We start from the raw sequence: 25,021 nt of genomic DNA on the forward strand, positions 1-25,021 counted from the left end.
TAGACAGAAAGAACAATTCTAGATTGTTCTTTCCTCTTTAGTCTGATGCTAAACTATCCAATAAATAATAGTGCTCCTAGTTTTTGCACAGGGATCATTAGTGTAAACGCTGACATGGCTGCAGAGCATCAGTATGATGGGATCCACAACAACCATGTCACATCCGTCCACTGACACATTTAGTGTTTTTGTGTCAGCTGGGATTGTTTTAGATCCACAATATGAAAATATATGAAGAAGAGCACAGTTATCAATAGTAAGTCTATAAGTTTATTCCTAATAAAGTACTGGGACTGACCAGAGCATCATGGGTAATGTCACGTCCGTCCACCAGCAAAAGTTTTCACATCCACGTGCTATTCCAAATCCAATATTTATGAAAATAGAGCTTCCACTGTCAAAGAATATCAGTAGTCTGTGCACAAATGGATTAGCATCATTTACACACACTTCTATGACTTTATGACAACTGTTTTAAAAAATTTTTTGACAGAAATGGCCACTCATTTGACCCCCTAAATAAATTTTAGCCAAGGTACGATAAAGATGAGGAAGGGGAGGGAGGGAGGGGATGTGGGAGAGAAACAGGAGAAGGAGTCCTGCCAGATAGATAAGGTGAGAAATGGAAGGAGGATGAATGATGCAAAGTCAGGAGTTTAAAAAGTGGGCTGATGACTTCCATTGGCCCCTGTTGTGTTTGAACTGTCCAAAATGAGTAAGTGCCCCGTTCCATTTTCCTCTAAATATGAATTATGATGAGATAACAATAAAATGAGGGCGTATCTTTTTTATTTATAAAGTTTCAAGAATTGATGGTGTCCAGGAATAGGGTTGAGGTTTAGAAATGTGAAACTGCATTTTCAGATTCCCTAATTTACAGACATGGGCCCATGATTTTTTTTTTTCCTATAGTGGGGTTAAAAACATGTGAAGCACTTCTGACCAGATGGGAGTCGACCGAGGTCACCTTTGTTAAACATGAAGAGGCCACTAGGGAGAAGATAAAGGGATTTTAACCCTTTCATGCATGAACCTTAGGCAAGATTTTTTTCTTGAGTGTTTTAATTCCCCCTTAGGCATGAAAAAATAATGTGATTGATTTTTTTTTTTTCATGGAGTTACAAAAATGTCCATGCATTTAATTTTTTAAGTAGAAGAAACGTGTGTTTAAAACCCAATATCAGAAAGTACAGAAGAGAATTAGGGCCACTGGAAAAAAAATACAATAAACTGAGGTCCAATATGTTTTTCTTATTATTAGTATTATGAGAATTTTTTTTTTTTTTTCAGAATTCTGAAATTAAAGTCAGAATTCTGGAAAAAAAACAACAAACAAATAAAAGTCCGAATTCGGCATTTAAAGTCAGAATTCTGACTTGTTTCTCAGAATAATAAATAAATAAATAAATAAATAAATAAAATATATATAATATATATATTACACCTTTTTTATTTTCCAGTGGCCCTAATTCTCTTCCATAGGAAAGTGATATGAAAACAATGAAATAAAAACATTTTTAATGCTGCTAATCTGATGTTTTCTCACATTTCAACATATTCTAATGCTAGTTATTACTCATTTCATATCGATAAAATGCAAAAAAAAAACCTTTGTGGCTACAAAAATCAAGTGGTTTACACTCAAACATGTCAGTGCAGATCAGGTTTATCAAGAACAGCAAAGTTACAGTAATGGTCTGAATGTCAGTGTATTATGGGATGGTGCATAAGTGTCCACTGTGTTGGCTGATATGGAACTAAAACAATAAAACCCATGAATATACAAGAGAACAGCTGGAGAAGAACTGTCCACTGGAGTGACCAGTATGAATGAAAGGGTTAAAAATGTCTGCTAAAGGTTCAGACTGTCTTCCACATATAATTATTGTTGGTAATTCATTTATCAGACAAACTAGTAAAGCAAGTAAACAAACACCTCCCCCTGTCTGAGACATGAATTACCTATAATAAGCATTAAAAATGTTTTTATTTCATAGTTTCCACACAGTAGATCAGTAAATACATGTTTCTTTGCTTCAAAAATGAAACACACGGTGTCCAGCTGAGTGGACATTTTTACAGCTCCCTAAAAAATAGGTTCAGAAGAAAATTTTCTTTAGGCATGTTTTTTTCATGTCTAAAGAGGAATAAAAACACACAGGAAAAAAAAAATCTTGATAAAGGGTCTCATAATTCATGTATGAAAGTGTTAAATACACCTATACTTGACTCCTTGTGCTCTTTGATAGTTTGTCTTTGTTTCCATTCATATACTTGCAAAGATATGCCACGCTGACACACATTTGCAGCGAGTGTCCCAGATTTACACACATGCTCCTGAACTGTCTGATGGGAGTTCTTTTTTCTTTTTTGGATGCCAAAATCAGGGAAAGCCAAGTTGGATCTCAGCAGAGACAACAACAGTGGGGATTTGAAATGTCTGGTGGGGCTGATATTACCGACCCTCCTAATCACTTACATCACCACAGCTGCACGCTCAGCAGTGTGTCAGAGTGTGTACGTGTGCGTGGGGTGGACGTCCATGTGTGTCTGTTTCCAATCTGTGTGGATCTCCATCTGTGCTCGTCTAAGCAACTGCTGAACAGTTCGGACTAGTCTGAGGAGTGTGTGTTTGAATATGTGGTTATTAAGGAGCTTCTAGTCAAATCAAAGGCCTGATATGAGATTCGGTGCACTGCCTGTATCCTCACATTCTCAGTGCTTGGTTGTCTTTAAATTTGACATAGTCACATTCCTGCATCAAATGACCCTGAAGTACCGTATTTTCTGGACTATAAATCGCACTTTTTTTCATAATTTGGCCGGGGGTGCGACTTATACTCTGGAGTGACTTATATGTGAAATTATTAACACATCATTATATAATTTCACATCCGGAACGCCGACACACTCACCTCATCCCAAAGCCAACTCAAATCCCACATCTTCAGATCATCATTTGAAAACTGACTGCCTGTTCCACCTCATCCACTCTCATCTACCTTCTCTTGAGTGATTTTTTTTTTTTTTTTTGTCCATACTTGTCTCTGTATTTGTTCTTTGATTGCCATTTAGTATTAACTCCGTATCTGTTTTACCCGTTTGACATATGTTTGTCCCTTGGCCGTTTATTGTAAAGCGTCTTTGAGTACTTAGAAAAGCGCGATATAAAACTGATGTATTATTATTAGTATTATAATTTCCATGTTCGTTATTTTCACACTGACAACCGCAGGAGGGCGCTGTAGGCTTGTGTACCTGTACCTGCTACTTCTGTACCGCTGAAAATGTAAAATTTCAACATTACCGGTAACTTATAAAGACAACTGAGAAGGGCTGAAAAAAAAGCCATCAGAAAGAAAATCATATTCTGCAGATTACGAGTTGCAAGTAGTGAAATATGCAGCTGAAAACGGTAATCGAGCAGCAGAAAGAAAGTTTGGAGTGAGCGAAAAACTTGTGAGGGACTGGCGAAAAGCGGAGGTTACTCTGACTGCAAGGAAGAAACAAAAAAAGCTAATCGCAGGCTAAAAGCTCAGTGGAATGAGTTTGCACATGGGTGCTTGAACGACGTGCTGCTGGTGTCCTGTCGAAACACCCTACCTGTCGAGTTGAGCTACCTAGCGCTACTGAGCATGTGCATGCCCCTAAGCGTTTTCACAGTTTAAGTGTCCATCAGTTTGTGCTCCCCCAGGCAGAAGTGAGTCATATTTTGTGCGTATATTTCTTTTATAGTGCCTTTGAGCAATAAGCATGGAAACAATTATGTGCATGAAAGACAGATGTAGAATACTGACGTGAGATGATAATAGCGTAAGGAAGTTCTCATTGTATGATATAGCGTTAAGTGCGTGGGTCAGGTGGGTGTTAATGGTGTTTAGATTATTGTTTAAGTTAGTTCAACAGACGCCAATAATGGTAGCCTACCATTTAACTGACTACATCTGTGTTAACAATTCCTGTAAGCAATTACATGTGCCCGAAGGATAGACGTAGAATATTGAAGTGAGATGATAACAACATAAATTATGGTGTTTCTATAGTAGGAGCTTTATTTAATAGAAGTTATAAGCCTGTCGAAATGAGCTTCCTCTACCCATATTCAGATGAATAAGTAAATAATGGTGTTTTTCTACAGCTGAAGCATTATTTCATTTTCAAATAGGTGTGTCGAAATGTAATGTAGCATGTTTTGACGGGGTAGGGTCAATTGATAGACGTCGCTGTCGATATAAGCTACTGCTAGCTTACTTCGACGGAGCAGCTCAACTCGACAGAACACCGGCAGAGGCTGGTCAACAGTGCAGTTGCGTCTCCACACCCAGGTGGTTGCCATGGAGATGAATATAAATGACTGCGGGAGGACCTTCTTGGTGTTACTGCTTCATGCAACGCAACCGCCTCTCTATCAGAGCAAGGACAAAAAGCGCTCGGACAGCGCAGACCTCTGCCAAGACAGATCTGCCCCCCCCCCCCCCCCCCCCCCCCCCCCCCCCCCCGTGTTTGTTTGTTTGTTAGTTAGCAAGATAACTCAAAAAGTTATGGATGGATTTTCATGAAATTTTCAGGAAATGTTAATACTGGCATGAGGAAGAAATGATTAAATTTTGGTGGTGATTGGGGGTGGGGGGGCCCACAGGGGGCCCCACTGATCTGCCTTGGCGGAGGTCTGCGCTGTCTTTTCTAGAAAAGCACTCAGACTGTCAGCCACGCCTCCGTCCGTCTGCCCCAGGACAGCTGTGGATACAGATGTAGTTTACCACCACCAGAGGGAGAATGTGAGAGCGAGTGAACAACAGACCCTCTGTATGCGCTTTGAGTATGCGTTCATCGAAAAGCGCTGTATAAATCTGATCCATTATTATTATAAACACACAGGTTGAAGATGTGCTCTTGCAGTTGATCTTCAGAACACTGTAGTTTCACCACAGCAGACCCACATGTGCAACTAGAGGTGCCTAGCTGTTGTTTATGAGTTCTCCTTTCTATTTTTCCTTGACCTCATGACATTTTCCATTCAGGTCAAGGAAAAGTGGTTAGGAAAAAGGAGATAGGAGGTAAGTTTTTAGGCTCTTAAACTGACAGAGCAATGGCACAGTTTCAATCAAATGATCTGGATTTGCAACACACCCAGAAAGAAATATCACAGGACATTCTGTCCAAACTATTTTATTACCATCTGTGATAGCTTCCACGCTTTGAATGAAAAACAACCCTTTCTGGATACCAAATCTCATTCTGTCTGAGGAACATTACTGTATAACTGTCAGAGTAGTCGATGGAAAGCGATTTTCAGCAGTTGCAACCTTAGAAACTATCCTGTTGGGAGTATTGTGGTGGCGTTTCCATCCAGTCCTCTTTCCCAGTGTTTGCTCTGGCCCTGACTGCCTGCACGTTCTCGCAGCTGGATGGAAGTAGAGAAGCTCCCAGGGCCTTCTCGTCTGTCTGCAGCTGAGGAAGGTCTCACCATATTGGGCATCAGCTCCTCCATGTAGCTCTTTTCCTGCCCTGGCTGTTACCAAACATGGATCTGTCCCACTGTGCAGATTCTGGATCCTTATATTTGTTGTCTTGGATTTTTTTTTTGTTTGTTTATATTCCCTCCGTTTATAGAGTTTCCAGCATTGGCATCACCAAGTAGTGATGTGACGTTCACGAACGAATCGAATCTTTTGAACGGCTCTTTGAAATGAACGATGGGAACTGAGTCTTTGTAAAGAGCTATTCATTTTTATTTTTTTTTATTTTTTTTTTTAAGGAGGAAGTGTCCGATTACCTATCAGTTTAGCGTCACTTGGGAGGCATTGGCTTTATATACAGACTAGAAGTGAGAGAACTCCTGATGTGGTATCAGTTTGATATTTACATTAGAGATATCAGGTATTTTACAATGTTACTTGAAGTATTTTATTTGCACTACAGTTTTTTAGGTATTTAAGTACTTTAATTGCAGTGATTAATCACTGTTGTGTTTTGTGCAATTTTTTCCATATGTTTACACATATTTATTGTTCTTGTTTTGAGGAGAATAAAATGTTATTTCATAAGAAAATGTTTTATTTTCTTCTTCATTTTTAGCCTACAGACTAGTCCACATAATGTACCGTGATGTTTTTGGTCCAGTTCCATCATTTGTCTAATGTCACCTCTCATGTCATGGATTTAACCCACACATTTGAACTAACTATTCTTTTATACGGTAAGATAATATTTACTGCTGTGCCAATTAAACACCTTTAAAATGTAACGTCAATCATCACATGTAGCCTATTTAGTCATTAAAACATTGGTGTTTTCAAAATAATGCCAAAAACATAAACGAGCCAGTCTTTTGAGCGACTCTTTAAGTGAACGGCTCCTGATTGAACGACTCCCTTCAAAGAACCAACAGTCCCATCACTATCACCAAGACACAAGAGAAGACACAGCAGAAGAGAACTGTATTCATCAGATTGTATATAACAGCAGACTCACTGGAAAACTGCCTACTGTGTTTCTATAAACTATCCCTCAGTGGAGGTTTATGCTCATGCAAGAGGAGAAAATGACTCCAGTTTAAATCTGAGTTGCAACAAAAGCGAAGCGCTGAACTACTCCCACACTCACAGCGCAAAATGACCTCATTCTTGACAGGCTGCTGTTGTGGGCTTGATTTTATCCTTCCTGATGCAGTCAGCTGAAAGATGTGGCCTTTCATAACCTCTGCTTACTTTTCTTCCACATCCTGTTCAGTAGAACGTCGTAACTTAGCAGTTGCTCATTATTCTGTTGGGTTCCTGGTACTGGTTGGCATGAGCTCCAACACCCACTCACCCACCCACCCAGCCCTCCACCTCCTTCTCACACATCAGACCTCCCCTATGTTCAACAACAGCCCCTTTTTCACTGCAGGAACTTTTCTAGGAACTTTTACTTCACCAGGAACTTTGAAAAACCTTGGCATGTTTTGACCAAATTTACCCAGATACAAAACTTTACCTTGACCCTAAACCTTCCCTGAAAAAAGTTCCTGATAGGGGGATAGGACTGCTAAGATTCCCTGGAATTTTGGGGGGCAGGGCTGTGTGCTGAAAACTGCTGATTGGTGGAACAGACTTGTAGCTTTCTGCACTTACACTCATCCACTATAGCCAGTGCGCAGCTGCAAACTTGGTTATTCCATTTCTCCAAGCTTCACCTAGTTTGTGTTTTCTTCTGGCTCCTGTGAGTGGATTGCAATAATCTGTCTGTTCACCTGAATACAGTCTGGATAAGAAGTCTGGACCTCATCAAATGTATTTGCTGAACACAATCTTTTTTGCTTCACTTTCCAAATGACTATGGTCTTTTAAGTGTATTCGGCAGGAGCTGAGCCCAGCCCAGTATATTTGCCTCACTCCTACAAGTGCATTGCAATCATCTGTCCGTCAATCTGAATGCATTAAACAGCATATTCAGCAAATATGTTCAAAATAGCCTGGACCTCATCAAATGTATGCTGAATACACTCAAAATAAATTCAGTGGGACTTAGAGCAGGGTCATTCAATATGAAATCAACAGATTTTAAGAAAATTTCCCACCTGACCCTCTCAGATTTTTCTACATTTTTACATACTTCTAGTACATTATATGTGATGGAAAAATCCAAAATTTCCAGGCTTAATTGTAAATAGTTCCAAAGTTCTGTCCATTTGAAGTAGGTAGGGGCTACCTGAAAATTGCGACCCAAATTCAGACTGTAAATGTTGGTCTATTTTCAGGCTTCTATAACTTCTGAACAACAAGAGCTAGAGGTCTGAAATTTTCAGAATCATTTCACAGAATCTATAGTCTTAAGAAATGTGAAAATATTTACTTCAAATATATAATTGCATGTTACAGAGAATGACAAAGTTGAGATTTTATCCATCATGAACTACTTCATCCATTTTAATTTATTTTAGCCATTTATGGCCAAAATATGGGATTTATAGAAGCAAGTTGTGCTTGGTGTCCAAATTTAGTCACTTCCTGTCCTTTCACATGGTGTCTTTTATTTTGTGATCCTTCCTATCCCACATGCTGATACTGACCTTTGAATCTGAAGGTCGGACAGATATTTTTGATTTTCAGCTGTTCATATATCATACAGAACATAACTGAGCACTTTCATTTTCCACAGATCCATTCCCTAAGTAGACCAGATATAGCACAGAAAATTTCTAATGAATATGAGGATTAGTTTTTGTGTAATGAGTGGACAAATGTAGCATTTTAGAATTTTGCAATGAATAAAATTTCAACTTTGTCATTCTCTGTAACATGCAATTATAAATTTTAAGTAAATATTTTCACATTTCTTAGGACTATAGACTCCTGTGAAATGATTCTGAAAATATCAGACCTCTAGCTCTTGTTGTTCAGAAGTTATAGAAGCCTGAAAATAGCCGGAAATTTACAGTGCGCAATTTTGGTCGCAATTTTCGGGTACCTCCTACCTACTTCAAATGGTCACAACTTTGGAATTATTTACAATTAAGCCTTGAAATTTTGGATTTTTCCATCATATATAATGTACTAGAAGTATGTAAAAATGTAGAAAAATCTGAGAGGGTCAGGTGGGGACCACTGGATGAAATTATGTGGAATGACCCAGCAGTCAGCGACCTGAAATGACCAAGCCTCATTTGAGTACATTTTCAGGAACTTTGGGGTGCAGTGGAATGGTAAGGTACACAGATTCCCAGGAATTATTGCTGGGAATCTGGTGTAAATGGGGCTAAGTTGGACTGAAAGTGCTGAAAGACTCATTCCGGGTGGAATTAGCATGTCTGTGCTGAGTGTGTTTAACCAGCAAATGTCTTGTTTGCACCCAGCTGTTTGAAGCTCCTGGAGGAGGAGGACCTGCCCTCGTCTGTCCTGGCTTGCCCCAGTGTATTCCAGCCAGATTTATTCAAACTGACTGATTTCCCCTTTCCCCTCCCCATACTTTTTTTTTTTTTTTTTACTTGTCCTTCATACCCTCTGGTCTGCCCCAGAGAGACAGAGAGACAGAGAGAGAAGTAGGAAGCTGGACCTTGACTGTCCGGCCTGGGTATAGCGGTTGGCTGGCAAAACCCTCCACATGCACGACTTCTGTAATTTGTTTGTTAGGCCTATATTTATGAGCATTCTAATTGTAGGGAGCGCCACGGTGCAGTTATAGTCGCTGGACTTTGAACGTCTGCTGTTCTGCTGACGGTATCTGGCTTCACTCGGAGTCTGTCTGTCTTTCTCACAAAGTGCTGCTTAACTGAAGCAATTCAGACCAAGGTTATAATAGGTTTGGATTTTTCATTCTAGTTTAGTTTTATTTAGTTTTGACTTTTTTTCCTCTAATTCAGTTCGTTTTTGTTCGTTTTTAGAGCAAGTTTGCTAGTTTTTAATCAATTTTGTTATTTTCTAAATGCTTAATTTTAGTTTAGTTTTAGTTTCTTTATATCTTTTATCTTCTTCACCGCTTTCTCCCAGCGTTAGTCTCCATGTTTCCAGGTAGAGTGGGGACGAGAAGACGCCTAAACGACAAGTGACAAGAAGTGACGGACCGTTAAATATCATACAGTGCCAGCAGCTAAAATTGCTTGAGGGAAATAAATCAATTTTATATCAATCCAACATTGACAAAGACGAAAATGAAGGGAATTTTATCCAGAATTTTTATCCGTTTTAGTTAGTTTTGTAAACACACAATACAGTTTCAGTTGGATATCGTTTTTTTTCTTTTAATTCTAGTTTTCATTTATTTCAGTCAACGAAAATGTTTTTACAATTCTAGTTTTCGTCATTTCGTTACTTTTCGATAATAACCTTGATTCAGACAACATCAGACTGTAATTATATGCAACATTTATCACAAAATCTTACACCTCATTATCATTACAATATTTTTTAAAAGCTGTACCCATTATCTTCCTTGCTGCTTTTATCTCAATATAATCAGACCTTTATTGAGATCACACAGTAAGCCTTAACCTTTGTGAATGAGTGTCCAACCAGAGAAAAATAGCCACTTGTCAATTCAACTCAGGTAAAAATAACTTCAGCGCCCCAGTTTCCCACATTTAGCAACCAGCCCATTCATTCTCACACATTCCTTTCTCCTTTCTTTGCCTAGGCGAACTGACAGCCCCCTCCCCAGCTGTGATGGGACTGTCATGTAGAAAGACACCATTGTGCCGTGCGGGATCCCGTTTCACTCCTGCCTTGTAATTAAGAACGGATTGCACGGTGAGGGAGTTGTGGCTAGGAAGGGGGGGTGGTAGGGGAGACCGGGGGGATTGGGTTAGGAGGTAATTTGGCTAAAAAGCATAGTGCTGATCTGCTTTGTAGCTGGCAAGCCTGGGAGCCAGCACGCATGAACCCAAGGCCCCCACCGACACCCAGGAACCCTGCTGAGGTTTTGTTCAGTGTGTGTGGGCATGTGGAGAGAAGTGCCAAAGAAAAGGAGAAACTCAGCAGAGACGCCTTTGGAACCAGGGCTGCAACTAACCAGGATTTGAATAACTGATTAATCTGTAGAGTATTTTAATAACTCATCGATTCATCGAATAAACACAAAAGACTCAGTTCTCAAAGATCGGTATTTAACCCAAAGCAATATAGCAGGGCTGTCAAACTCATGTTAGTTCAGTTCCACATTCAACTAAATTTCATCTGCAGTGGGCCGGACCAGGAAAATAATAACAGAGTAATATAGAAATAATGTCAACTCCAAACTTTTCTCTATGTTTTAGAGCGAAAAAAGTAAATTTACATTATGAAAAGGTTTACATCTACAAACTATCCTTTCAAACAATGCGAATAACATGAACAAACTGAAAAAAATAAGTGTAATTTTAACACTATTCTGCCTCAGTTTATCATTCACACATGGACATTATAACTTACAGATCACAGTGGATCTACAAACACACAAAGCATTTCACAACAGGCAGAATCTTGTAAAAATTACACTTACTACATTTCAGGTGGTTCATATTTGTTCAGGTTATTCACATTTTTTGCGAAATTATACTTTGTTTTAGTGTAAATGCATGAAAATATTTACATTTACAAAGAGAAAATGTGGAGCTTATGATAGTATTTGACTGTTCTGACCCACTTTAGATTGAATTGGTCTGAATGTGGAACCTGAACTAAAAGGATTGTTCATATTTTAGTGTAATTTTTGCATTTCACAAATTCATCCCAAGGGCCGGACTGGACCCTTTGGTGGGCCAGATTTGGTCCCCGGGCCGCATGTTTGACACCTGTGCAATATAGGCTGCAGACAAGGCACTAATGATTACATCCACGGAATGGTTTTGAGTTTAGTTAGCGAGCACTAGCCCACTACCTAGACTTGTTATGGCTACAGACTAGCAAGCTATAAGTCTTCAACCAGCTCCGTTTTTAAGATATCAAACTAGCGTTGTATGTATTAGTTCCAGTCAATGATAGGTAACTTTAGTCTGATGGCCTGATGAACGGAGATGGATGAAAACGTTTTAATTACGACAATAGTGCATAACTAGTTAGCAGACTAAAGTAATCACAACACATGGGCCAGGGCTGTCAAACTCATGTTAGTTCAGGGGCCACATACAGCCCAATATGACCTGCAGTGGGCCGGATGATTAAAATAATTACACAATAATACAAAAATAATATCAATTCCAAAATTTGTATGTCTAATTTCTATGTTTTAGAGTGAAAAAAGTAAAATTATATTATCAAAATTTTTACATCATTTAAAAAAATGTGGAAAAACATGAACAACCAAGACCAACATGAAATTTATTAAGAAAAAAAGTGCGATTTTAACAATTTATGCTGTTATTTGGCCTCAGCTTCTCACTTTCACATGTTCATTACAAATTACAGATCTGTAAGGCTGTTCATATTTGTTCAGGTTTTTCACATTTTTTTGTAAATGTTAACATTTTTGTGTAATTTTACTTTTTTTTTTTACACTGAAACAAAGAGAAAAAATTGTGGTTTTCGTTATTTATAGGTTATTATGATAGTATTTTACTGGTCTGACCCACTTTAGATGGAACTGACCTAAAATTATTTTGATATTATGATACTATTTTATTTAATTTATTTTGACATCCTTGATTTTTAATATCTTCAGTGTAAGTTTTGTGTTTCACTAATTCATCCTGTGGGCCGGACCGAACCCATTGGTGGGCCGGTTTTGGCTCCCGGGCCGTATGTTTGACACCCCTGACATAGGGTATCTTAACTTAGGTTTACATTATGTTTGTGGTGGCCACAACAGCAACGTTTGCCTGAAATGTACAGCGTCATGGGATTTTGCCTTTTTTTTTTTTTCTCCATATTCAAGTTTTATTTCATAAACGGTGCACTATGTTTGGGCCAAACGGGGCTGCCCGGCATCCAAAGCCTCAGCCTTGCTGCTCTGGGTTTTCCTCTGTTTATTGAGGTATGCCTCAATACTAACGTGGTCAAGACCCAGTTGCCAACACTTTTAAGAATTGATTTGGGTTGATTTAATCGATTGGTTGTTGCCGCACTATTTGGAACACTGTATAGATCATGTGTATAAGCTGTTCATGTGTTGCATGTGTTTTTCTTTGTCATGCAGTATGTCCTATGGCAAAACAGAAAGTGAGAAGCAGCTGGGATTAGACCCATGCTTTGGTGGACTCACTTGTAAAGTTTGCATTAGTCAGGTTTTCTCAGTGAATCATGGGAAGTGCGGTCAGGAGGGAGCATAAAAAGCCAAATCAGTTTTTTTCTCCTTTTGTGCTATAAATGACAACAGAAGCTGGACCGACAATTTATGCATCCTGTTCTTTGTGCCTCATGTCATTTGCTGTCGTATGAATAAGGATTTACGTTGGAAAATGTATTATTTACACAACAGTCAGTACAACCCACTCTTAACAGTAAACCTAACTTAGACCAACAGTGTACATTCTGAGTAGACTTGTTTTTTTGTCTTTCAGTCCAGTCTGAGTTCAAAGGCTTAACTCTGAATTCTTGCCATGGCCGACGTGCTGGAGAGTGGCGGGTCAGGAACTGTTGGAGCGGCCAGCGTGGATTGGCAGAAACGTTGCGTTGCTCTGGAGATGCAACTGCTGAGGTTCCGGCTCCAGGCAGGGAAAATCCGAGAACTGTTGGCAGAGAAGGTAAGAGGGATTCTGGGTAGTACAACCATAACAGTCTGCACAGAGAATCCACCTACAGCTGTTCGCACCTGCAACTGGTAACATGTGGTCTGAAAAAAGGTTGAATACAATGAATGAATGAATGAATGAATGAAATCTTTATTTCAAACATGTAGACAGTGGAATCAAAACAAAAATCAACCAACAAAATATAAGTACTGGTACATAAATGATTGAAAAGCAAACAAACAACAAAATAAATAAATAAATAATAATAGTAGTAGATAAATTATTATTATTATTATTATTATTATTATTATTATTATTAATAATAATAATAATAATAATAATAATATAAATAAAACAAATGAAATGAAATTATACATGCTCGAAAAGGAGTAGGAAGAAGTAAAAACTTATGTACTCCTACCCCCAATTTCTATTCCTTTTGATCATATTATATAGCAATTATTATTTTGTATGAATATTAATATAATAATAATAATAACAACAACAACAATAATAATAGTATAACAATATCATACATCCTTTTTCCTATATACACTAATATGATAATACCCATTTACAACTTTTCCTACCAGATATTAATAAAAACTAAAAAAAACAAAACAAAAACACATATACATACATAATATAAATACATATAATATTCTATATTGTCCAATATAGTAATAATATATTCATATGTCCATATTTAAACTAAACATTATCAGTGCATATGTGGCAAAGCCCCACTATAAAAACAATCGCATTCCCCCCTCAGGCCCTTTCCTCTCTGTATTTTGTAAAAATCATTTGTTTGTATTGTTTTAAACATTAGTAGAAAGAGCAGAAAGTCCGGCAGAATAGTTGTTAGAACCAAAATGCGAAATAGTAGAGAAGTAAAAATTAATGATGAAACTGTCCTCATGAAAAATGGTCACTTTTCTCATAAACAAAAATGAGCCGTCGTCAGTGCGTGGCTCATCAGACTCAGGTGTTGTAGCCTCTGATGGCAGTGGGCATGAAGGGTCTTCTCCTGTTCACCGCTCTATCCTGTGTCTTAGTGAGGCTGGGCGCCCACTGCAGCTGCTCCTCCGGTTGATCAAAATGAGATGAAGAGGATGAGGTGGATTTTCCATGATGCTATCCACAGGGCTGCAGTTTCAGCTTCAGTTTGTCGTGTCTTTTATGGATTGGGATTGTCTCTGTCAACTCACTATGTATTTTGTATTAGTAAGTTTTATTTTTTATCAATTAGATAGATAGATAGATAGATAGATAGATAGATAGATAGATAGATAGATAGATAGATAGATAGATAGATAGATAGATAGATAGATACTTTATTGATCCCCGTGGGGAAATTCAAGAATTACTCAACAATTACTAGAAATTTCAGGCGACCCCACGTGGAGTCCCGACCCCAAGGTTGAAAAACGCTGCCTTTCGGTCATATTTTAAAGTGGGAATGCTACATAGAGCTTGTTGACGGTGACATTAACTCTGATCCACATTCAGACACAGCTGGTGACAATAATGCATTCCATTTCTCATTAACTGGAAGAACGAAAAAGAAGACGTCTGTTCTGAAATAATGTAGAAACATTGTGGTTCAACATGGTGGGAGCCTTGATTAGATTGACCCAATTCCTTTGTACATACAAAGGTTAGCTGTGTAAACTGTATTTTTATGACTACCTGAACTGCCCTTGTGGAAATTTGACTTCAACTGGTCATATCATGGTCCTCTGCAAAATACGTCAGGCTGTTGAACCCTGTGCACATCAGTTTGCCTCTTTTCTCTTTGCTTGTGAGCTTGTTTTCAAATGTTTTATGCATAAGGAAACAATTACAGCATTTGATTCAGTTAAAACACAGGTGTTGGTGATTGTGTGTTTATGACTGTGAGTAAAGACAGATGAGATTACTCAGCTGATCTGGTAAACATTTCAGTCCACTCACTCTGTGTCATCAGCGTTTGGCTACAGTTTCATCCAAAATGAATATTTAACATTTTACTCATCGCTTCTGGTGCTTCCCTCTCAAGTTGGGGGAAATAACCGCCAGCCGCTGGCCAAATGCTTGTAAAACTGTAGTGGTTGTAAAGTCTGACTACCAGACTACACTCTGGAAAGTAATCAAATGCCATGAGGAGATTCAGGTCTGTTTTGAAGATCTGTCAGTAAGAGTGGAAATGTTTGGATTAGAAGGAAAAGGAGCGTGTTTAGTAGCAGGAAAAGTGCTTCCCAATCATTCTGTTTTCAGAGCCGCTAAAATGTGCTTAGAGCTCTTCTTTGTGTCTGTGTTCATATTAAATCAGTCTCAGTGAATCCAAAGGAACTTTGTGTTGGTAAATGACAGTTGTTCAAATGGACAGGATTTCAGTTCTGTTCAACATGTTGATGCTCATATGAACTATGTTTTCAGCTCAAAAATGAACCATTTCAGCACAATTAATGCTATATTTTCATGTCACAAATGGACAAGTTCTATTTGAACTGAACTGAGCTGAAAAACAAATCTTCTCTTCTTTTGGATTCCCCAGTTTTTTCTTCCCAGATTCTCTCCTCCATATCACATGTTTTATTTGTACAGGTTCAATCTGGAGTATGGTGCTGATCCATCCTGCTTCTGTTCCACCAATACATACATGAAGAATGGCACACAGCACTGTTTACATCAACACTTTTACAATAAGAAGCATTTTATACAGAAAGAACAATTCTATATTGTTCTTTCCTCTTTAGTCTGATGCTAAACTATCCAATAAATAATAGTGCTCCTAGTTTTTGCACAGGGATCATTAGTGTAAACGCTGACATGGCTGCAGAGCATCAGTATGATGGGATCCACAACAACCATGTCACATCCGTCCACTGACACATTTAGTGTTTTTGTGTCAGCTGGGATTGTTTTAGATCCACAATACCAACATTTATGAAGAAGAGCACAATTAGCAATAGGAAGTCTAGAAGTTTATTCCTAATAAAGTACTGGGACTGACCAGAGCATCATGGGTAATGTCACGTCCGTCCACCAGCAAAAGTTTTCACATACACGTGCTATTAAAATCCAATATTTATGAAAATAGAGCTTCCACTGTCAGAGAATATCAGTAGTCTGTGCACAAATGGATTAGCATTATTTACACACACTTCTATGACTTTCTTACAACTTTCTTTTGACAAAAATGCAGTAGGGACGAGATCTCACTGTGGCCTGTGGCACCACTGCCAGAGGTGCCGGTGCCTGTGGTTCACTGTTTCTGGTGCCAGTGGTTTATTTCCAGTGGTTGTGGTACCGCTGCCACTGTTCTACTGATACAGAGCAGTTTACAATGGCAGGCGCATCATACGACTATGCGGACGTTCAAGCCAGGCATGAAGTAAATCTGTTTGTTGGTTATGGAATGGGAGTCAGGCTAATAATGCAGACGTAAGTTTGTTTGTGAATATAGACCAGATTTTGTTGAAACGACATTTATGACAATTTTTTTTTTTGTTTTGTTTTTTTTTGACAAAAATGGACACTCATTTGACCCCTGAAGGAAACTTTAGCCAAGAACAATAATTTGGTTTCTACCAGAGGTGGACCTACAGTGGATTTTTAAAGGCTAATATAATGAGAAAACCCATAGTTCATTAATCAACAGTTATCAACACCTGAAAAAATTCTCATGCCATTCTATCACAGATGGACTATCTGTGACTTCATAAGAAAATGGATCACTGTTGAATCTCAATACCTAAATCTTTATGGAAGTTATCTTCAAAGACCTGGAAAGAAGAATTTTAGGGCATTTGGGGCTTATTCATTTGTACAAAATTGAAAAATTGTGTTGGTGTGCGTGTGTGTGTTTTTTAAGGGGGGGGGGGGGGGGGGTGTCGTCACCAAATTCATATCTCGCCTAGGTTGCCAAAATGGCTAGAACCGACTGACTGTGATTGTTTGCTTGTTTGATCAGCTCTACATGACGTGAAATTATGATCGCAAATGCAAAAAAACATGACCTTTCAGGAGTGCTGCCCTGGAGCACTTTTGTGTCCACACCAGTGTCAGAATCAAACCGACTCCCTTGCTTTCAAGATGTATAAAAAGTGAGAAGTGAGCGTTCAAAACGCCTGAAAGTGACTAATTATCCCTTCCTTCTCTGTTGGTGCTCAAACACTCATGTTGATGCCAAGCATTCACAGCATTTATTAATAAATATTTTACGTGGTCTTGTTGCCAAGAATAGGAGCCTCAGTTTAGAATAAAAGGCTAATGAATCTCCCACTTTTTCTTTTTGTCAAACATTCACGTACCCAAACACACACAGTACTGAGTGTTGGCTTTAAGTGGAGAGTCATGCTGCTGAGTGTGTTTTTCTGAGTTTTGGCGGGGGTTGTGTTGGGGTGGGGGGGGGGCTGAGCGACTCCTATTCCGTCATGTTATTGCTGTTTGGAAAGTCTGCTTCATGCTCCTCATCTCCCCTCTTGCCAAGTTAGGAGTGTTTTACGCATTGACCCACTTTGATATGGAAAAACATGAGAAAAAAAAAGAAGCTTGCCTGTGACATGGCGTGTATCTCCAGAGGCTGACGGAGAGTGAGGGAGTAGCAGATGCCCAGGAGTTTAACATGGCAATTACTCTGTTTAAGACTTTGTCAGAATATTCTCAGTGAGTTCGGATAGCCTTGAGACAGTCTGTCAGTAGGTGGCCTTCAGGACTGGGCTGTCAAACCCATTTTAGTTCAGTTCCACATTCAGCCAAATTAGATCTGAAGTGGGCTGAACCAGTAAAATAACATAACATATATAACAATATAAGATAATAATATATATAATAATTTTTTGAAACAGTAAATCACACATAAGTAATCTGAAACTTAAAATCTAAATTGAAAGGAATCCTTTGAGGGCACTTAAAAATCCAAAGTATTATACCAAAGATCCAGCATTTACTGACAGACCCTACTTTGGATTTCTTAGCATTTAGGTAAAATTGATTAAATACCAATATTCCAATGACGATGATTGATTACCTGGATATGACTGACAGACAATCAGGAAAAGGAGAACTGATCTATATTAGAGAAACTTTTAAATGTGCTGAAAGTATGTGGAATATGTTTGGTTTAGGTCAGGGCTGTCAAACTCATGTTAGTTCAGTTCCACATTCAGCTAAATTTGATCAGCAGTGGACCGAACCAGTGAAATAATAACAGAATAATATAGAAATAATGTCGACTCCAAACTTTTCTCTATGTTTTAGAGTGAAAAAAGTAAATTTACACTACGAAAAGGTTTACATCTACAAACTATCCTTTCAAAGAATGTGAATAACATGAACAAACTGAAAAAATAAGTGTCATTTTAACAATATTCTGCCTCAGTTTATCATTTACACATGTACATTAGAACTTACAGATCACAGTGGATCTACAAACACACAAAACATTCAGTAACAGGCAGAATATTGTTAAAATTGTACGTACTTCTCTTAAGACATTTCAGGTTGTTCATATTTGTTCAGGTTATTCACATTTTTTGCGAAATTATGCTTTGTTTTGGTGTAAATACATGAAAACATTTACATTTTGAAAGAGTAAAATTTGGAGTTGTCATTATTTCTATGTTATTCTGATAGTATTTGACTGAATCCTGCCCACTGGAGATTGAATTGGTCTGAATGTGGAACCTGAACTAAAACGATTGTTCATATTTTAGTGTAATTTTTGCATTTCACAAATTCATCCCCAGGGCCGGACTGGACCCTCTGGTGGGCCAGATTTGGTCTCCGGGCCGCATGTTTGACACCTGTGGTTTAGGATTTCTCCACCTGGGCAGCACTAAGACACAAACTGGCAAGTTTTGTCACTTACATTTACATTTATGCATTTGGCAGACGCTTTTTTCCAAAGCGACTTATAGGGGGAAACCAATCAAATCAATCAATCAAATTTTATTTACATAGTACCAAATCATAACAAAAGTTCTCTCATGACACTTTACATATAGAGTTGGTCCAAACCAGACTGAAGGCAATTTACAGAAACCAACAGAATCCAACAGGAGTAAAGACTAGTGAGAGGAGACAGAGGAAAGAAAAAGTACCTTTAACAGCAGAGAGAGAGAGAGAGAGAGAGAGAATGGACGAGTGACAGGAGGAGAGAGAGGGTTAAAGAGAGAGAGTAAAGGAGGAGAAAAGAGAGAGCGATAAAGAGAGAGAGAGACTGGGGGAGAAGGGGGGAAGTAGGCGGAGAGACATGGATGCAGTTGAGGATAAGTGAGTGATGATGATGAAGGCAGGAGAGAGGCAGGAGCACAGCAGCAGGTCCAGAGAGGGTCCAGGGAAAACCTGTGAGGATCCAGGGAAAACCTTATTAATATATTTCAAATGGAATGTCTGACAGTGCTAGGACAGGAGGTGGTCTCTGCAGGAGCTTCTTGAAGACAGGCAGGGACGCCTCTGTTCTGGTAGTGCTGGGTAGATGGAACGGCCCATGATCAGAACCTGGATTGTCTTGGCTTGTCCCCTTCCTTCCTGTCCTCTGTCCAGAGCAGACGTGTTTCTGAGCTGTCCTTGCCGTCCTCTTTCTTTCTCCTGCTTTTGCCTCTGCGTTTCGTCTGTTTTTGTCTTTGGATCCCCTGCTTGCTGTACTCCCGAAGAATTGGGTCCTGCCCCCCCCCCACAACCAAATCCTTTGAAAAAGTTCCATCATGTGACCACGTGTACTGTGTTTATAAAGTCTTATGTCTTATGTATGTGATGGATGTGCTTGCATTATCTTCACTGGAATTCTTTCGAAGGATTTGTGTTGGGCGCATGCGCACGCAGCGACCGGCAGTGAGCGAGAGCTGCAAAACAAATCTACCCACGGGTAGAAATAAAGTCACCTTGAACCTTGTACAAGGTTTGGGGACCACCTGACAACGTTCCCCAGACGAGCAGAGTGGTCGTGGGCCAACATAAGCTTTTATCAGTGCACCTCAGTAGGCAGGAGCAAACCCATGGAGGACTTTGTAGGCTAGGGTTAATGATTTAAATTTGATGCGGGCAGCTATGGGTAGACCAGTGGAACTCAGTGAATAAGTGGGTGACGTGCCCTTTTAGGCTGATTGAAGACCAGATGCGATACTGCATTCTGGACCATCTGTAGTGGTTTAACAACACAAGCTGGGAGGCCTGTTAGAAGAGCACTGCAGTAGTCAAGGTGGGAGATAACCATAGTCTGTACCAGGAGCTGGGTGGAGATAACCATAGGAGCTGGGTGGTGATAACCATAGTCTGCACCAGGAGCTGGGCGGAGATAACCATAGTCTGTACCAGGAGCTGGGTGGAGATAACCATAGGAGCTGGGTGGTGATAACCATAGTCTGCACCAGGAGCTGGGTGGAGATAACCATAGGAGCTGGGTGGTGATAACCATAGTCTGCACCAGGAGCTGGGTGGTGATAACCATAGTCTGCACCAGGAGCTGGGTGGAGATAACCATAGGAGCTGGGTGGTGATAACCATAGTCTGCACCAGGAGCTGGGTGGTGATAACCATAGGAGCTGGGTGGTGATAACCATAGTCTGCACCAGGAGCTGGGCGGAGATAACCATAGTCTGCACCAGGAGCTGGGTGGAGATAACCATAGGAGCTGGGTGGTGATAACCATAGTCTGCCCCAGGAGCTGGGTGGTGATAACCATAGTCTGCACCAGGAGCTGGGTGGAGATAACCATAGGAGCTGGGTGGTGATAACCATAGTCTGCCCCAGGAGCTGGGTGGAGATAACCATAGTCTGCACCAGGAGCTGGGTGGAGATAACCATAGGAGCTGGGTGGTGATAACCATAGGAGCTGGGTGGTGATAACCATAGTCTGCCCCAGGAGCTGGGTGGAGATAACCATAGGAGCTGGGTGGTGATAACCATAGTCTGCCCCAGGAGCTGGGTGGCCTGTTGGGTTAGGTATGGCCTGATCTTTCTTAAATTGAACAGAGTAAAACGTCTTACAGTAGTTGCGTGTATATCTGAGAACATCACAAATTTGCATCTAAATGAACTTCTTTCTGGATTGACAATGACGTAGAACAGCATCTGTTTACGCATCTGTATGGTTTGATAGGCCATGATGAGAAGACTCCTCCAGTATACAAGTAGCTCACAGCAGATTTGACAAAAACTGGGTGTTGTTTGTATCACCTTTCAGGATTCCTTTCACTCCTCGGCTAATCTAATTCTGGATAAATGAGATTAATCTCCTCCATAAGCCTCACGTGGCTCCAGGAACAACCCAGTGAGGAAGACAGTAGAAAGGTCAGCAGGTTCGCATTTATATAAACATTTATTTTTGCGAGAAGATATGTTTGGATCAGAACCTTTCAATAGTAAAGCCGCCCAATTTGGTTTGTCATGCGTTTGTTTAGCTTTTTGGAGGTCTGTGTTTAAACCTTCGAGTGTGGGGAATAGATCCATGAGAGCATAGGCCTGATGTCTTCCATCCATTTTCAAATGTACAGTGTGTTAATTCTGCAGCTGGACTCCAAACAAAGAAAAACACAGAAGCAGATGAGACTGGGAAGTAGGCATGGTATGCTGGGAGTAGGGATGTAAGCATTACCGGTATAACGACAAACGGTGGTAAAATCACAGACTGTTAGTATTACTGTTTAAATTCTAATTGTCATGATAACTGTGTTTGATTACCGCACTTTTCCAGAGAAAACGCCTATGTACAGATCTGCTTTTATGTCAGATATTTGAGTATAGTTTAATTTATTACAATTTTAATTTTCTATACCTAATATTTGGAACCAATATTCACTTTTAAAGTCTGTGAAAAGGTTCGTTAAGCATCTGTGTGTTATTTATGCAATAAATTATATTCATTTTTCAAATCAGATTTTATATATTTTTTTGTATTTTTTGTCCTTTTATGTTTTTATAGTAGGTTAAAGTGGAAAAAATAATAGACAGATGAGATAGATGAAGTTGTGCTGAAAAAACAGATCCCAAACATGGGTATAGTAAACATTTGTTTATATAGTATATAAAGGCCAAATCAGAAGGACTGAAAAACGGACAAAATAGGCTCAGACCACTAAGGGTTAATATTTGAAGGTACATTGTGTCTATTATTTTTTTAATACAACTTGGTTAATTTATTTCAGTGTGTGTATTTGTACTTTTTGAGTTGAGTTGGGTTGCAGTCCGTAACTAATGTCGGCGTGAAACAAAAGTGAAACTTTACATACTTTGAACAGAGACAGAGAAACAGAGAAACAGACAGAGCAGGTGTCAGGGTTTCACATCTACTGTAGTTCATCGGCGGTAAACAACGTTCGTCTTATTAACGTCTCCTTCCCCATTGTTGTCTTTCACCTGAACCGATTCCAAACTGGACTGGACTGATGGTGGAGGGTCTTCAGTCTCTTCCTTTCAGGTTCACATCATATATATATATATATATATATATATATATATATATATATATATATATATATATAAACCTTATATCAGCTGCTATTTCATATTTCGGGTCAATGTGCACTCCTTCAATTTGTCCATGTGGAAATTTGTGCAGATTTAAAGTTCCGCAGCAAACAACATCTTTCCTTCCTTTTTAGCTTTTTAGCGACAGGCCGTAAGCTACTGTCGTCATGTGGCGTCTGTCGTCCGTTACAAAACTTTCAGTCGTCTTCTTCTCCGAAACTACAATTCCGATTGACTTCAAACTTGGTATACAGCTTCTTTATGATGATGTCAACAAAAGTTAGTGAAATTATTTGGACCTGGATCTGATTCTGGATTTGGTGCCACTTTGAAAAATGTCCCCATTATCAGAGCTAGGAAGTGGATGGATGCAGTAACTCAGTAAATCTAAATGATCTCCAGTGTAAATGTCTCCAGTCCAGCCCTGATGGGGAGATGACCCAAACATAATGTCCACATGCTGATCAGGATCTTCTTCTGGATCTGGAACTGACGCAAAATTGAACATGGGCTCTTATGGGGAAAACATTTCAATCGTCTTCTCCGAAACTCCAGTTCTGATTGACTTCAAACTTGGTCTACAGCTTCTGTATGATGATGTCAACACAAGGGAGTGAAATTATTTGGATCTGGATCTGATTCTGGATTTCGTGCGACTTTGACAAATGCCCCCATTATAAGAGATAGGAAGTAGATTGATCCAATAAATCAGTATCAATGAGATCAAGTGTGAATTTTAATTTTTTACAGATCTGATTGGAATATGAGCAAAACATGGACTATTTCTGTAATAGAATAAATACACAGAACTGGGGGAGAATAAATGGATCTGGATACATTTCCCAAAGCTTTGAATTTGGCCGCTAAGCTACAGGGCCACTGGTCCTGTTTTCTTTTTCTCATCATACTGTGCCGTTTGGGTTCAGCTGTGTACCGAACCGAACAGGTGTGTACCGGAACGGTTCGGTTCAGTATGTGGACCGCTACAGGCCTAGTAAACAGGTATTTAGGTGATGTGAGAGCTATCAGCTGTCCAGGGAGAAGACGATCCTCTGTCTCCAGCTCGCTCTTGTCTTATCTGTATCTTTCTGGATACTATCTGCTCCTGTGGATTCCTAAATCAAACAGAAGGATCTGCCCCCGTAGTCTCCTTTACGTGTTCTGCAAACTCTATATCCAGTAAATAGGAGTTTGCACACAGTTGATTGAAACTTATCGCAACTCTGACACTTCAGGTGTAAATCTGGGGACATTACAGGACGAGGCTGGTGTTGAACAGTAGTATGTGGTGCATGTGGCAGAGACTATTTTCAGCATCAGGTTTGGTGGTCTTGTGAGCATTTACAGCAGCACAACAGTGTGTGTGGGGTCCACTCCAAATAAACTAGAACGTCTGTGTTTTTGGTAATGAAGGAACATGCTGCTCAGTTAAACGCTGTGGCTCACCCATGTGTTTTTCAAACCTTTACCACAGAGAAATAAGCTGTACCATCCTTATTCTTTACATACCACTCTGTAATGCTTGTTTGTAGAGTAATTATTGGTCTTTTTGTGTTGACAGCAACACAACTGCAGTGCTTTATCCTTGAAAGGAGCCACACAAACTGCTAATACAAAGCTTTATGAAACGTGAACCCCCCCCCCCCCCCCCCCTCCACCTCAGCCATTTGCAGCCTTCTCAGCAGCAGTAGTTATTGCAGTGGTTCCAACCTTTTTAGGCTCAGGACCCCATTTTAACATCACAAATTTCTAGTGACCCCAGACTTTCAAACCACAGACATTTATTTGGCTAAAATTAATTTGTTTTTCGATCACGTAATAGTTTGCTATAATACGTTGCAAATAAACATTAATTTTAGACAACATTTAGGCTATATAATGTACATTTTTATTAGTAAGTTCTAATTTTTTTTAATTTTTTTTTTTATAAATTATTAGAAATTTCTGGCGACCCCGGACATTTAAAACGGAGACATTTATTTGCTAAAATTAATTGTTTTTGATCATGTAATAGTTTGCTATAATATGTTGCAAATAAACGTTAATTTTAGGCAACATTTAGGCTAGATATGTAAATTTTTTTATTAGTAAGTATTCATTTTTTTATTTTTTAAAATAAATTATTAGAAATTTCAGGTGACCCCAGACATTCAAAATGGAGACATTATTTTGGCTAAAATTAATTTGTTTTTGATCGTGTAATAGTTTGCTATAATATGCTGCAAATAAACGTTAATTTTAGACAACGTTTAGACTATGAAATGTAATTTTTTTATTAGTAAGTTTTAATTTTTTAATCAATTACTATAAATTTCAGGCGACCCCATTTGAATTCCAGGCAACTCCACGTGGGGTCCAGACCCCAAAGTTGAACATCTCTGAGTTAGTGTGTTGCGCTGTGGCCTGACAGATGCAGGATTACAGACAGTTGTCTCACGCCTC

General features: G+C 39.2%; 1 protein-coding gene and 1 long non-coding RNA gene across 2 annotated transcripts in view; one reads left to right on the forward strand and one right to left on the reverse strand.

Annotated features, from left to right (window-relative positions):
• Window positions 1-25,021, forward strand: part of plekhh1 (pleckstrin homology domain containing, family H (with MyTH4 domain) member 1) — an 85,905-nt gene that overhangs the window by 5,063 nt on the left and 55,821 nt on the right. Inside the window, exon 2 of the mRNA XM_030127555.1 lies at window positions 12,953-13,135. Within this exon, the coding sequence (XP_029983415.1) occupies window positions 12,992-13,135 (144 nt within the window). The 5' untranslated portion in view covers window positions 12,953-12,991. The remainder of the gene's footprint in view (window positions 1-12,952; window positions 13,136-25,021) is intronic.
• LOC115414278 (uncharacterized) lies at window positions 3,362-14,686 on the reverse strand. The gene is made up of 3 exons (XR_003934597.1): window positions 14,676-14,686; window positions 11,335-11,339; window positions 3,362-3,534 (listed from the first exon to the last, which is right to left on the reverse strand). It is a non-coding gene; the product is annotated as an uncharacterized LOC115414278 (long non-coding RNA).

This window comes from Sphaeramia orbicularis, chromosome 22, assembly GCF_902148855.1.
Source record: "Sphaeramia orbicularis chromosome 22, fSphaOr1.1, whole genome shotgun sequence".
NCBI lineage: Eukaryota > Metazoa > Chordata > Actinopteri > Kurtiformes > Apogonidae > Sphaeramia > Sphaeramia orbicularis.